Raw genomic sequence first — 15,559 nt, 5'->3', positions numbered from 1 at the left:
TGTGTACTCTAGAGTCACAGCCACTGCATGGCTAGGAGTCACAGGAGGAAGGGAGGACTTGCCATTGTGAGCACAAAGATGCCAGGCAGGCACTGTCCTGGGCATGGGGTAGGGGTGGGGTAGAGCCGGGCACCCGGAGGCATACATCCCTGCCCCCATGGAGCTCATATTCTAGGGGAGGAGGGAGATAATAAAAAAAAGGAATAAATGCTGGGGCGCCTGGGTGGCTCAGTCGGTTGGTCATCTGTCTTCAGCTCAGGTCATGATCTCACGATCCGTGAGTTCGAGCCGTGCGTCGGGCTCTGTGCTGACCGATCAGAGCCTGGAGCCTGCTTCCCATTCCGTGTCTCCCTCTCTTTCTGCCCCTCCCCCTCTCACACTTTGTCTCTCTCTCACTCTCAAAAATAAATAAACGTTAAAAAAATTAAAAAAAAAAAGGAATAAACGCTAAGGAGGGGATGAAGCAGAGAAGGGGGACAGGGAGCTTGAGAGTGTTGAAGTGAGAGGGTGGCCAGGGAAGGTGTGGCCAGCAGGGTAATGGCCCCCCATTCTGTCCACATCCTCCTCCCTGGAGCCTTTTCTGACAAAGGGGAATTAAGGCTGCAGTGGAATCGAGGTTGCTAATCTGCTGACTTTAAACTAGGGAGATTATCCTAGATTATCAGGGCGAGCCCCGGGAAACCGCAGCATCCTTAAAAGTGGGAGAGGGAGGCAGAAGAACACAGAGAAATAGGTATGACCACGGAAGAAAGACAGAGATGCAAGGCTGCTGGCTTTGAAGATGGCGGAAGGGGCCGCCAGCCAAGGAGGGCAGGAGGGCTCTAGAAGCCAGAAAAGGCAGAAAAGAGATTCTCCCATAGAACTCGGGGAAACAGTGTATCCTGTGTATGCCTTGATTCCAGCCCCGTGAGAGCCCTGTCGGACTTCTAACCCACTGAACTGTAAGGTGGTACATTTGTGGTGTTCAGGTCACTAACTCTGTGGTCACCTGTGACAGCAGCAATAGGAAGCTAATTTTAGACGTGGTGGCCAGGGAAGGCCGTTCTGGGAAGGTGACATTGAGCCCCCAAATGATCCTGTGGGGCAGGCAGTCCTGCCCCGGTTTTCAGATGTAGAAACTGAGGCCCAGGTTTGTGAACTTTCCAAGGTCACACACGTAACAAGCAGGTTGTGAGGCCAAGATTTGAGCCCAGTGGGATCTTACAGCCAGCTGTTCTCCAGATGCTATCTGCCTCCCAGCCCCAGGGAGCAGCCTCACAGAGACGGTGGACCCGACTTGGAACCAGGGCCTTCCTTTCCTCCAGCACCTGCAGCCACTGAAACTCAGTGGTGTTGGACGAGAAATCCTGGGAGTGAGATCGTGGCTCTGTGACCTCCCAGTCACCCAGCTGGAGTTGGGGACTCCCCCGCCCAGTGCTTTGCTGTCTGGCTGTCACTGAGCTGGATCCACACTGCTCCCTCCTTGGCTTCTGGGGCCCTTGCTGCCTATGTGCCCATTTTCCTGACTATAACTCTGAAGACCGGAGTCCCAGGCTGTTACCCAGGGTTGTCATAGCCACCGAACGGGCTAATGTGAGCATCAGCCCAGCTGCCAGCCTGGCGCATGCTCCGTAAATGGCAGGTCCGTGTTCCTTCCCTAAGTGGGTGCCTTAGTCTACGGGCTTCACAGAGTTGGTGCACAGTTTGCTGTGCATTGCAATGTAAGCAAGTTTGCTGACATCTGGGGAGCCTCAGTTTCCCCACCTGTAACATGGAGGGCAGCTGTGATGATTCTGCAAGGGACGTTGTGTCCTGAGCCCCATCGTGGGCCCCATAACTTGGGGTTCTGGCTCTTGGGGAGTGGGCCTTGGGAGGAAACTGGAATTTTTGGATTCACTTCTATATTTCTATATGCCCCTCTTTTTTTTCTTTCTTTTTTCTTTCATTTTTTTTGTTTTTCTACATTGAGACTATTTTACTCTAATCATTAGAAAAAGAAAACTTAAACATCTGGAAAATTTCCAAATTCAAATTTAAGACAAGTCTGGCATAAAAACTGCCCATACTTTGGGCAATACATCTCTGATACCAGATTGGAAAGGATAGGGAGGTTTAGCCCTACAGTATTTTATTAAAGTTTAAAATGATTTTTTCTTTGTTTAAAAAAATGTATGTATATGTATGTGTGTACATACGTCCGTGAAGTAAGCTCCATGCCCCAGCACGGGGCTGGAACTCCCGACCCTGAGACGAAGAGTCACGTGTTCTACTGACTGAGCCAGCCATGTGCCCCCGTGACTTTTTTTTCCTTAAGAAAAAATTATATTTTTATATCATTTATAATAGTATTTCCCTGAATATTTTCCACGTTGTACCTTTTACACGCATGTGCGTTTTCACATACTTGTAGTCATACTTACATGCTGCTCTATGTTCTTCTAATTTTTTTTTTAACGTTTATTTATTTTTGAGACAGAGAGAGACAGAGCATGAACGGGGGAGGGGCAGAGAGAGAGGGAGACACAGAATCCGAAGCAGGCTCCAGGCTCTGAGCTGTCAGCCCAGAGCCCGACGCGGGGCTTGGACTCACGGACCTCGAGATCGTGACCTGAGCTGAAGTCGGACGCTTAACTGACTGAGCCACCCAGGTGCCCCTATTCTTCTAATTTTTAAAAATGTTTATTTTTATTTATTTTGAGGGAGAGAACATGCATGAGTGGGGGAGGGGCAGAGAGAGGGAGGGAGAGAATCCCAAGCAGGCTCCAGGCTCCCAGCTGTTGGCACGGAGCCCGATGTGAAGCTCGATCTCATAAACTACGAGATCATGATCTGAGCTGAAATTAAGAAATGGAAGTTTACCGACACCCAGGGCCCTGATACTTCCCTGTTCTTATGACCCTCATTCCACCTGCTCTCTAGACTTCTGAGTAGCCTCCACTATTATTTATAATGGAGGGTTTTTATATAAATATTATATGTTTATAATATATATATATATATATATATATATATATATATATATATATATTTCATCCGATGGATCTACTGGAATATATCATGCCTTTCCCTAACATTTTGCTTTTCTTTCATTCATTGATAATGCACACATGTGCAAAAAAGTGTTCCAGGCCCTGGAGATCAAAGGTCAACGAAACCAAATTTCTGCTCTTAGAAAGTTCACAGAGAAGTAGGGCAGTTTGACCAGAGCACAAAGATAAAATAATGAAATGAGTCACACTGATGATGCTTTTCTTGCACATATAAAGACGATTTTTATGTGGTTTAATGAGGTGGCTTACTTTTTGTTTTTTGTTGTTTTTTTTTTAAGTGAGCTCTATGCCCAACGTGGGGCTTGAACCCATGACTCTGAGATCACGAGTCGCGCATTCTACTGACTAAGCTACCCTGGTACCCTGAGGTGTGTGTTTGTTGTTTTTTGAAAATATTATTTGGTTCAAATGATTTTTTTCCTGTTTTGCTATTCTAATTTTGATATCTTTGGTACTGTTATAGCAGTTAATTATTTTTAAATTGTGATAACATATACATAACATAAAAATGACCATCTTGACCATTTAAAACTGTAGCCCTACTACGTTTTAAGAAGGAGTGACTAAGAGAAACTAGTAAAACTGACTCGGTGAACACTGGCAGCTCTTCCTGGCACAGGGTTAGCTGTGGGTTACCTGGGGATGTCCATCATGTGGTCATGGGACAGGGAGGCCAGATTTGAAGGAGCGAGCTGTGGAAGCCCAGGAGGGCTGGCCAGCTTCACTGCATGGGGCCTCAGAGCCAATGGGCGGCAAGGTCAGGTGGCAGGGATGGGGGGACGCTGAGATGAGTTGGCAAGAAGTGAAGGGAGAGAAAGGTCTGAGTAATAGGGCTAGAGGTCTATATATAACCTCCCAACCCCAGAGCAACCAGAAAAGGGTCCTGTCCCTTTGGAGAACAATTTGGCGATGTGTATGAAAAAACTCTTATGTATAGGTTGACTTTATGTGCCAACTTTGCTGGGCCATGGTGCCTAAATATTTGGCCAAACATTATTCTGGATATTTCTGTGCGGGTGTTTTTTTTGGGTGAGATTAACACTTAAATAGGCAGACTTTGAGCAGATTGCTCTCCCTAGTGGGGAGTGGGCCTCATCCAATCAGTTGAAGGCACAAATAGACAAAGTCTGAGCTCCCCTGAGCAGGAAGGAACTGTGCCGGCAGACTGACTTTGCACTCCAACTGCAACTCTTCCCTGGGTGTTCAGCCTGCTGGCCTACCCTGTGGATTTTGGATTTGCCAAGCCTCTGCAATCATGCGAGCCAACTCCTTAAAATAACTGACCCCCCACCCCACACACACATCCTGTTGGTTCTCTTTCTCTGGAAAACCCTGACTAATACACCGTCAAAGCCAGCCCTCCTCTCTGACCTAGGACACAACCTTTGTTTGGCCACGGTAGTGTTGTTGTTTGGGAAAAGAGCACCCGCAGACAAGGGGCTCCTTCTGGCTCCTTCTCCAGCATTGGAGAAGGTGGCCCTCAGCAGAGCCCAAACCACGGTGCGGGCTGCTGCAGGGGGTGGTGGTGTTGACTGAGGATGCTGGCCACCGTCCCCGACCTCGGCATGGGGGATGGCATCAAGGCCCTCTGGGAAGGACACCGAGGGAGGCAGAGGTAGAGGTCAGCTTGGCCTCCAGGCCCCCAGCACCCCTGAACGGTGACCTGAGCACTCTGAGCAGCGAGGAGCCAGAGCCGGGAAATGGTGATGGTTTGGTAGGAGAGGAGGCCAGATTAGGGTAGAGCGGGAAAAGCACGCGGAAAGGAAATTCAGGACGGCAGTCGCCTATGACTTAGGAAAAGTAAGTTGCCGCAGGGATAATGGTGCTGGGTAGTAGAGGGAAAAGGAAAACCTCACTACATATGTAAATTGGCAGGTGTCCTGCAAGACAGGCAATTATTCAAGAGGCCATTAAGGCACAAACGACAGTGCTTGGGGGTCCCCTTAGCGGACTCTGCCCATCAGGATTCAGGATATTTCATCTGTGCGCTAACAGAACCCAGAGAGGGGTGCGGGGTGGGTGACGGGGGGAGGACACAGCAGATGAAGGCAGATCCAGAAGGTCGCCCACCATGTCTGCACACGGACACGCGGGGCTCCTGTCCCCATTCCCCTGACTTCCTGGTTCCTAGTTTCTAGTTTCTTTTAGCTGGATGCATCGTAGTGCTGTCATGAGCTACCCCATATGCCACATTTGGGGACACACGTGAGGGGGATAAAGCATGTATGTAAACAGACGCAGAATTTCTTTCTTCTTTCTTTTCTAAAAGCCATAATACTTGCAGAAGAGTCATTTCCTGTCTGTGGCGGGACGGGAACTTTGACACCGTTGTCTTTGGATCTTGGCCTGGGCGGGGGGTAGCGGGCATCTGTGCAGGAGCGAGCGCTCCGACCTGAGGAGCCTGTTCCCTCCGCCCATCATTGGGCCACAGGGAGGCACCGTCCAGGCAAATGCTTCCCGGTCGGTCCAGCTGGGCTCCTCTCTGCATGGACCATATGCCGGCTTGGTTAACAGTATCTTCCCCAACTACTCAATACTAGGGATTCTATGGAGCAGACAGAAAACAGAACAGGAACCCCTTGGCATGGGGGAGGGGGAGGGAGACAGATCACAAGGTCTGAACCGTTGACTCCCTGGCTTCCAGGAAGCCAGTTTCATGGTCAGACTAGTGGCTGGAAGCCACTAGAATGGAACTGGAGCCTCAATGATCTTTAAACTGCCTCCAATCTGGGGCTAAGCCATGAGAGTATGGTTTAATCTACCGTTTGCCCCAAACCGCAGCTCCAGAGCTTTCCAGGGATACCAGCAGCCAAGCGGGGCCCACCCCGCGGCCTGTCTTCTGGGCAAGGGGCTGTCCTCACTCTAAGGAGTAAGAGAAAGGGGCTGGGGGAAGCAGAGGGACAAATGTCCCCCATCAAGCCATGCAGAGAGCCACTCGCTCTCCCTTTTAGCTGATTCATCCAACAAATATTTTGAGAGCCTGCTCCAGGCGAGGTGCAAACACAGGGGCAGACTCCCTAGAGCCATGGACCAAGTGACCGCAGTGCTCTGTGCCCCTGTGCAAGGGAACACCGCTGCGTGACTGGACTTTGGGGTCAGGAAGGAGGATGGGGTGCTTAGCTGAGACCTGGGGCAGCCGGTGAAGCGGAGGCCAGGGGTGGGGGGAGAATGTTGCTGGCCGGGGTCACATAGCCAGTGGAGAGGGAGGTGGGTGGCCCAACTGTATCCTTCTCCCTCTTTCCTTCCTCCTCTTCCTCAGACAGAATACTCCCTTTCCCCGGGCTTAAACTAAGAGCAGGATTCACGTTAAGGTGGGAGCACCCATGGATTTAACCCCAACGGGGCATTTGTGCCCAAGAGGAGCTGGAGGGCCAACTGGGTCAGCCCACTTAGTGTAACCAGGGGGAAGGTGTCTTAGGAGAGCCTGTGGGGTCCCCTGCCAACTATGAAAACACTTACTCTGGGCGTGCCTGGGTGGCTCAGTCGGTTAAGCGTCAGACTCTTGATTTCAGCTCAGGTCCTGATCTCAGGGTGCATGGGTTCGAGCCCCATGTTGGGCTCTGCGCTGACAGCATGGAACCTGCTTGGGATTCTCTCTCTCCCCCTCCCCCCACTTGTGCGTGCGCTCTCTCTCTCAAAATAAATAAATAAACATTAAAAAGAAAAAAAGAAAACACTTATTCTGGAGAGAGAGAAGAAATGGCTCTAGCCCCCGGAGAGCAGGTTTGGTCTGGCCGAGATGTGGGATCTGGTCCGGGACTGAGAGCAGGGGGCTGGCATGGCAGGGGGCCCCGCCAGCCTCTGGCTTACCCCTGTGAGCTTTCTCATTCTGGGGCCCCCACCTCGCGGAGGTGCCAAGAGTCAGAGAATCCCTGAGCTGTGGACCAGCCTGTGGGAGCACACCTTCAGCCACTCTGAGAGAGGGGAGGAGCCCCAGATTGGGGAGGTGGGTCCCTGGGTCCCCGGCTGGTCATGGGCTGAGCTGGAGGAGACCAGATGCTTGGCCCCCAAGGCCCCCCGCCGCCCCCAGCCTCTGCCATCTTTTACAGCCTTTGACAGGACTGGCCCCCACCCCAGTGCAGGCCCCAAACTCCTCTGGCTCCACCCCATGCAGCCCTGTTGCCTCTGGAAACCCTGACTTCCCTTCTACCCCGTGCCTGGCCGCAAGCTCTGCCGCAGTGGTGGGAAAGGAAGGTGCCGGGGTGCCGCCTACCCAGAAAGGGGGATGGGCCGCAGCACCCTCTCGATGCCCGCCTGCTCAGACCGTGTGCATGGTTCTGCTAGGCCGTCTGCCTGCTCTGGGGCAGAGGCCGCTCCAGGTGTCCCTGCAGCTTCGAGAGCTCAGCGGGGACTCCTGTGTGTGTGACTTCCATCTGCGGGAGCCTGCAGGAAGGGCAGCGGGGGCCTGGGTATGGGGAGGGCAGCCAGCAGGCTGATTCCTCTGACCCTCTACACTGCCAGGGGGAAGCGTCTGCAGGGCGTGGGGGAGGCTTCGCGCCTCAGGGGTCTGGAGTCTGTGGCTCCGCAAGGCTCTGCCGCTCAAGGAACTCCAGACCGGGCCAAGGTCAGCCGTGACCACAGCTGGGGTGCAGGCCTGCCCGCTGCTGACGCAGTCGTGGAAATACTTCCCAATTCTATAGAAAGGTGGGGGCACAGAAGGCCTGACTGGTCACCATGGCAAAGTTCCTCTAAATCAGAGACTCCAAGGGTGTAGTCATGTTAAACACGGTTCTAGGCCAGTGTTTTAGTGCAGAAGGCTGGCTTCTCCATCCTGAAATTACACAGGCTGCAGGGCACCGCGTGGCCGGGCGGACGCGGTGGGGGCAGCCGGGGTGCCGGGCGGATAGGCTGACACCAGGGCTAGGCCCCTTTCCCTGAGCAAGCTCCCTGAGATCTGAAAGAAGGGGCCTAGAGCCCCAGACTTTCTCCATTCTAAAGAACCCCAAGTGACGCATCAAAGGCCAGTCTGTACTCCTTTGGTGCAGAGGAAGAGAAAACACCTTTGTATTCCGTGTGGGATCCTGTGTCTATTTTAGGAAGGTCCGGAGGGCACCTGGGAGGCTCCGTCGGTTAAGCGTCCGACTTTGGCTCAGGTCATGATCTCACGGTTCGTGGGTTCGAGCCCCGCGTCAGGCTCTGTGCTGACAGCTCGGAGCCTGAAGCCTGCTTTGGATTCTGTGTCTCCCTCTCTCTCTGCCCCTCCCCTGCTCGTGCTCTCTCTCTGTCTCTCAAAAATAAACATTAAAAAAAAAACTTTGTAGGAAGGCGACATCTGAGCCAAACCATTTCACTAACCTCGTTCTCCACCTTTCTCCCATCCACCCTATCTTCTCCAAAAGCAAACCGCTAAGATAGGACACTGTTCACAAGTTACCCCAAATCACACATCCTCACAAACACGTTCAGCTTGCAGTTCTTAAAACTAGTCCCTTGGGTAGGTTTATGAGTTTCCTTTCCTCCCCGTCTGACAACCGATAATTCTCAGGTGGCAGGTGCCTCCCCGTGGGCTCTGAGGTTAACAGGTGTGGTGGCCACAGCCCCTGGGTATCTCCGTAGGGTGCTTCGGGCCCCAGTGAAATGCTCCTGTGCTGTCGGAGTCAGAGCCTGGACCACAGAGGAGCCCTCCCAGGACACCTCCCCGTCCCTACCTGGTGGTGTCTCCACCGTCTAGGGCCTGGCTGGGGTCCCCCGCCGAGGGCAGACGAACCTCTCCCTGATGTCCCGCTGGCAACCATTCTCCCGGTTTGATGTCCACCGTGGAGGCTGGGGAGGAGAGAGAGTTCAGTGGACTCTTTGAGGATGCTCCTTACTGGGCTGGGCCCCAAAGCCAAGAACAGCACATGCCCACGCGAGCCCCTGACAGCTCCCTGGAGCCCACCGGGGAGGACTTGTTCGCTTGTGTGCAGCCCGAGAAGTCTCCAGGCGGCCGCTCGGTGCGCTTACAACCTGGGGGCGCAGCGCGAGCGCTCTGGCTGGATACACACACAGCACAGGGAACCACAGACCTTTGGCCCCTTTGCTTCTCCTGGCCCCCCCTCTGTCTCTCAGGGAAAAGCCGACAAACGTGGAACTGTCTCCCTCGGTCGCTGCTTGGTGCCAATGCAGAGGAGCATGGAGGCACGGTAAAAAACTATTTGTTGTTTGTCTGAAATTCCAATTCAGCTGGGCGTCCTGTACTTTTATTTGCTGGATTCGGCAACCCCAGAGGTGGGGCCCTCTTCCCCCTGAGCTACCCCAGGACCCTTCAGGCCCGAATCCCCCAGTCCACCCACAGGGGCAGGCACTGCCCTAATTCCCAGCCAGCAGTGTTCGTGCTGACATCACGGACCAGGAGCAGGCTACCTGGGTCACCCCCCTGGAGACCTTCACAGGGAAATGACCGAGAAGTCCCAGACGACACTGCCAGGGAGCTCTCCTGAGGGCCCGGGGAGGGACCTATTCTGTGTTTCAAATGATATGAACCCCTTCTTCTCCGGCCCCACTTTTCTTCTTGTTCTACAGCCAAAGGGCTTCACGCCACCGTCAAAGCAATTCTGTGACAGAGCCCAGATTTGCTATGTCCTTAGTCCAAGCTCCTTCCGGCCCTTTCATTTAAAATTTTATCCATTTTGAGAGAGACACAGAGAGAGCGAGCGAAAGTGAGCACACACGAGTGGGGGAGGGGCAGAGAGAAGGAAAAACAGAATCCCAAGCAGCCTCTGCACCATCAGCACGGAGCCCCAGGTGGAGACCGAACTCACGAACTGTGAGATCATGACCTGAGCCGAGATCAAGAGCTGGATGCCTAACCGACTGAGCCACCCAGGAGCCCCAAGCCCTTTCGTTTAAAAATGTCCCTGGTACCTTTGCAACGTGGCCTCTACTTTATCTTCAGTATGAACAATCTTTGCAGGTTTCCTCAAACGCATAGCAAGGGACACAGCTTTGACTTCCAGGTAACTATCTTTTGACCCAAACAGGGAATCTGTTTCTGGTGTGGAGCCCAATGCGTGGCATTATTTACAGCCCACCAGGACAGTCTCCACTTAAAGCTGGGACTGGACCCGGAAATTCAGCCTTCTCTGATCTGTTCTCCAGTGGACAACTGGCCTGTCTGTGCTCTCTGCTCTACAAGCTTCTAATATAGCCCGGGACACAGAATTTAGGTGTATGAAGAAATAATTGAGTGGAACCACATACAGCTGTGTGCTGGGCTACACAGAAAATCCCATCCCAGTTAATGGTGCCACCAAGATGGCGTCCAAGGGTGGGTAGTCCTCCAGGATCAGGAGCTTTCCCAGGTGGGAGTGGGTGGAGGGACAGGTTGCAGGTTGGGTGGGAAAGCCCCCTGGCAGGAGGGAGGAAGAACTAAGCTGAGCTGTCCTGAGACCCTCTGAGGTCTTTTTGGTCCTGTCACCAAATAGTAGTCATCCCCTACACCCCTTCCCACTCCCTCCACTGAATGTCACCACGTAGGCGTTCAGAGCTCCCACCACAGAAGGACAGATCCACTGCAAGCTGGCGACTGGGGGACACCAGCAGCTGTGTGCGTGCACCAGAGGCTTCCTGGGATGAAGTACTGTTTTCCCACCTGTGGATCCATTTCAGACCAGGCTGGGCATTTTCACTTGAGGCCACTGACAAGGTATGTGACTTTGATATCTGAGATAGCCTTGGTTGAGGGGGGATGAGAATAAATTCCCCCCAGGCCAATGTCATAACAAAATTCTAAGTCACATTCTTGGCTTTTTCCTTTGGGAACTATTTCCTGTTGGCTCTGTGGAGCCAGTCCCTTTGCCTAAAAAGAATGTACTTTCTGGCCCTGCGGTCAGCTGATCAAGCGGTTGGAGGATTCCACAGGTTCCCCATCATGAGTTTTCACCTTTAGCATCGACTGAATGCAGAGGTGTGAAGGGGCTTCCTGGGCTAACGCGCTCGAGGCCACCGTGGCGGGTTCCCGCTGGGTCTGAGGTGTGGCATGAATTCCCAGTATGAGTGAAGGCCAGGAGGCCAGGCTTAGCAGCAGGTCATGTGTGAGGGGCCTCTGAGGAGTAGCTGGGCGAGGCCAGATCAGGCTGGGGGCGTTGGGGGGGGGGTGGACAAAGTGAGCCAGAGCACGGAAGCAGGAGAAAGGGCCGGAGAAGCAGGACTATATGGACGGAGGGGTCCAGAGGAAGTCAAATCAGGCTCCTGACAGGAAAGGAGTTACACAGAAGACAAGGAGGGCCAGGGTGGCCACCCAGCCCACCAGTGTTGTCTCCCTCTCTAGCCCTCTGATCTGCTGACCCAGATGCAGCCTCAGAACCAGTCTCAACACTGCTTATGCGCGTTCTTGCTTTTGGCTTTTGTTTTTGTTTTTACTTAAGCAGGCTTCATGCTCAGTGTGGAGCCCAACTTGGGGCTTGAACTCACAACCCTGAGATCAAGACCTGCACTGAGATCAGAGTCAGATGCTTATGTGACCGAGCCACCCAGGGGCCCCTGGTTATGTGCATTCTAAGCACAGAAACCCAAGGCTGCTTGCCAGTCGTCCTCACACAGAGGCTGGGTGAGAAGAGGGAGGGACGGTGGCGACAAGACCAACCAAGGGAGCGGACCAGGGGTCCCGGGACATCGGTCCTGGTGTGGCTGCTGCTGGGCAAGCCCGGAAGACGGCAGAAGGAAGAACAGAATCTACACCACAAATGCTCCCTAAAGGCTCCCTAAATGACCCAGGGAGAGCCACTAACCCCGCGGAGGCTTGGCTTCCCACGGGAGACCCTCGGTCAAGGAAAAGGATTGTAAGAGAGATTTAGGGGTGCTGCCCTGAGGCTGACAGCAGGCCGCGCAGGGCAGGGGAGAATGGTTCCTGTGGCCGGTTTCTGGCCCATGGAGTGAGGGTGGTTAGTTCTGGAGCCCACTGAGGCGGGAGGGGAGTTGATGAGTAGGGTGGGGGTCCTGGGTCCCAGCCAGGCCTAAGCAGAGAGGAGCAGGTAGGAGAAGGGGGCACGTGGAACATGGGGGACAGGGTCTCAGCAATCAGAGCTAACTCTGGCCAAGCGGCTGTCCTGGCTCCAGGTGGCCCCATGTGGAGGGGCTGCCGCTTCCCCAGGGGGAGGCACTGGGGACCGTGCTGATCACCCAGGCTGGGTCCCCTGGTGGCTGCCCACTGTTTTCATGGGAGGAACCGGGATTTGCCAGGGCCTCGACTTTGTCGGGGCTAAAAGCAATTGTGTTTGAAAATCACAATGACATCAACGTCTCCAGCAGTATCATCAGCGGCCACGCAGCTACTCCATCCACGGCGGCCTCGAACGCCTCCATCCTACACGGAACACATGCTAAATCCTTCCAAAATCCAGGACCATACTGATAATCAGTGCAAGACAGAGGGCCACCCTGGTGGTCACTTTGGTAAAACAAGGACGTACCAGATAAATAAACGGCCCTAAATGCAACTTTTCAGAAGTCCAGGCTGAACTTCAAATCGTTTTTAACTCAAAGGGCATTAGGTGAAATTGGCAAAAGTGGTTAGACCACCTAAGACCTCCACCCTGGCACAGAAATCTCTGGACAAATGGTGGAGCTAATCAGCTTTCAGCGAGGGCATATTAACGTTTACAGCTCTAACAAAACATGTAAAATAACACATGATCTAAGGTGGCAAAACCTCTAAAACTGTCCCTAACCAGGAGACCCTCCCCCAGACTCTCCAACAACCTGGCTCTCCTCTGGCTCTGTGACCAGCCTACCGCTCTGAACCGGGGCTTAGCAGCGTTCGAATCCAATTGTGAGCAGATTATAAAAGTTCTCAGATGTTTCTCATACTGGAATCTGACCTGCTCCTCTGTTGTTTTTCCCGTTTGAATGGAGATTACAGTCTTATCTGGCCTGCTCATATCCTTTTAATTTCCTCTTGAAAATTAAAAAAACAAAACAAAACAAAACCTTTCGTACATATCCGATTATTCAAAGCATATATATTTTTTCTGGCATCTAAAAAAAAAATACTTTTTATCCACGCGGGTGCCCCTGCTCACACATTTCTGTCTCAGGCCAGCCTTCGAACACGCGGCCGCGCGCCTCGTCCAAAGTCTGAGGTGCCAAAGCCTCGGTCATAAATCGACATCGCCTTCTGAGACGTGACTACTCGGAAAGCTCACATCAAACGCAGCTTTCCTCAGCACAAGTGCGCTACTCGCTTGCAGACGTGGGCAGTGCTCACTATGCTGCGATAGAAGGGGGTCTGGAGGAACAGGCCACGGGCAGGTGTGGCCGCGTGGCTGCGGGTCATCGGGCCTCGGGAACGCGGGGCAGTGGCCGAGACCAGGGTGTGAGCACGAGGCCTCTCCGGGTGTGTGGCTGCTGCTGCCCGGTCCCCACGCCACCGGCGTTCCATTCTTACGTGAAGGCCCCGAAGCACCAGCCTCACCCCCCTGGTGCACTGGACGGGGGGCGCTTGTCAGGGACGGGAGGCCGCCGTTTCCCGCACGTTGGGCCATCTGGGGAGGAACGGGATGGTCTTCCGGCCTGGAGGGAAGAATGAAACACAGCAGTAAATACAGGTAGCCAGGAGGAATTTGCTGCCTACCGTGAGACGCCAGAAACAAAGACAGGGAGCGGGAGCCCCCGAAGTTCTTTTGTTAAATGGATATCTAATACATATGGTAGCTATCAGATATGATATGCTTAACACATAGTGAAGCAGATATGAGGTTTTTTTTAAGGTATTGGCAGAAACTAGGATGTACCCTCTTAGCTCCTGTAAACGCACGGTGATAAATAGTATCTGTCCGACACACAGTTGCATCTTTTGGCTTTGGGGGACGTGGGAGCACGGCATTTCAACCAAACCGTTGAAGGCACCCGGCTTCTGGTTTTTCCTCAGAGGATGAAGCAGATCAGCAAACGGACGAATGCCATCAGAAGAGACATGATGTGTCACGTCAGCCATGACAAGAGCTGGACAGGCCCGGGACCGGGGAGAGCTCGCTCTATGTCAACACCTAAGTGTGCCTACATCGCCTGACGGCACCCGGAGCGGTGGAGCCGGCCCAGGCAGACGCATTTACCCGGCAGACACCTGTCGGGTGCCTCATCGTTCGGGACCCCCAGCCAGGCGTGGGTGCCAGGGATCCCCCCGCCAGAGAGGTGGTGGGAAGTAGGCCGGCTCTCCGTTCAGACTTGACAACAGATCCCAGGGGAGGCTCTCCAGGTGGGCACGGTCCTCAACAAGGAGCCGCTAGCCACCTGCCCAGCAAGGGCTTGGTGGGAGGCACACCATGGCAAGTACAGGGTGCTTTTCCTAGGGGTGGGCCCTGTGAGATGGCTGTTCTCGAATGTCGTCAGTTCCAGTAGCAAAGACAAGTAGACGTTAAGCCGCCCGGAGGGGCAGGAAAGGCTGTGTGTGTGTGTGTGTGTGTGTGTGTGTGTGGCATTCAGCCAGTCCTGAACTCTGAGTCAGGACTGCCTGGGGCCAAAGGGGGGAAATTTTTCCACCAGGGAAGTAACACCAGGAGGCAGATGGAGAGGCAAAAAAAAAAAAAAAAAAAAAAAAAAAGTATATACTTATGCTGCATTGTTACAGAAATATTTAAGGCACCACCAAAGGGGGAAAAATGCAGGCTGGAGGGGACAGGGTGTCCTGGGGAAGAGCTTCAAGGCCCAGGGTCAAGGTGGGGGGTCAACCGAGAAGGACCCTATCAGCCAGGGTTTGATTAGATTTGATCTCTAAGGGACACAGGAGTCACAGAAATGACATCCTATGATGACGTGCTAGAAACCTCATTCTGGGGTGACGGACGGTGAACCGTGGCAGGGAGAACCACTGGGGGGGGGGGGGGGGGAAGAGATGGCTCAGGAGGGCAGAGGGGAAGGGCCAGGGCTGGGAGAGGGAAGGCTGGCTCAGGTGTTTGGGGGTGTTAATGCCATTCCCTGAAGCAGGGGGCTGAGGGGACGGTGGTGTTCCCCTAGGAAGCGCAGACTCAGGGTGCTGCGGGCACATACCTAGCAGCTGGGGCAAGTCTACAATGGAATGGGATTTTGTGTCTGCAGTATGTAATGGAGACCCCAGCACAAGCAGGATGGGTGGGGACCGGAAACGGGGCATTTTAGGAGGAAGAGGGGTGATTTGGGGACCAAGCCGACAAGGCAGTGGGATGTGGGGGTGGGTGAGTGACCAGGAATGTGGTCAGCAGCGGCAACCTCGAGAGATGCTGAGTGTCCCCTGAGGCTGGAAACTGCAAGGTCACCGGTGGCTGTGGCAGCAGTAACCTGAAGTCACTGCCAGATCCTGCGGACTATGAAAGGAGGGGAGGGGGCGGGGAGGCAGCCAGAGAGGACCTGGGGGAGGGCACTTGGGGACCAGAAAGGCCTGGGGGAAGGAAAGCAGCAGGAAGGGAGGTTGAAGGTGGAGCAAAGGAGGTGTTAAAGGATGACGCTGAGTTTGGACAGTGACAGGAGGAGAGGGATCCATAATCCATGGAGGGGTGAGGCTGGGGGCGGGGGTGCTGAGGGAGGGCTGGGGGGCACACATCTGATGCTGGGGTGACAGAGGGTCTTGAATTGTGCAG

At 53.7% G+C, this 15,559-nt stretch overlaps 1 protein-coding gene across 7 annotated transcripts in view; it reads right to left on the bottom strand.

Moving 5' to 3' along the window:
• The window catches only part of ARMC9 (armadillo repeat containing 9), a 147,671-nt gene that overhangs the window by 2,200 nt on the left and 129,912 nt on the right, over window positions 1-15,559 (bottom strand). For all 7 annotated transcript variants that reach the window (XM_027048067.2, XM_027048050.2, XM_027048059.2 and 4 more), the window contains 2 exons: window positions 13,393-13,517; window positions 8,678-8,792 (listed from right to left, as the gene is read on the bottom strand). In XM_027048067.2, coding sequence (XP_026903868.1) covers window positions 8,678-8,792; window positions 13,393-13,517 — 240 coding nt within the window. The remainder of the gene's footprint in view (window positions 1-8,677; window positions 8,793-13,392; window positions 13,518-15,559) is intronic.

This window comes from Acinonyx jubatus, chromosome C1 (assembly GCF_027475565.1).
Source record: "Acinonyx jubatus isolate Ajub_Pintada_27869175 chromosome C1, VMU_Ajub_asm_v1.0, whole genome shotgun sequence".
Classification (NCBI taxonomy): Eukaryota; Metazoa; Chordata; class Mammalia; order Carnivora; family Felidae; genus Acinonyx; species Acinonyx jubatus.
Note: the sequence above shows the minus strand (reverse complement) of the source record. Positions and strands in the feature narration are given on the sequence as shown.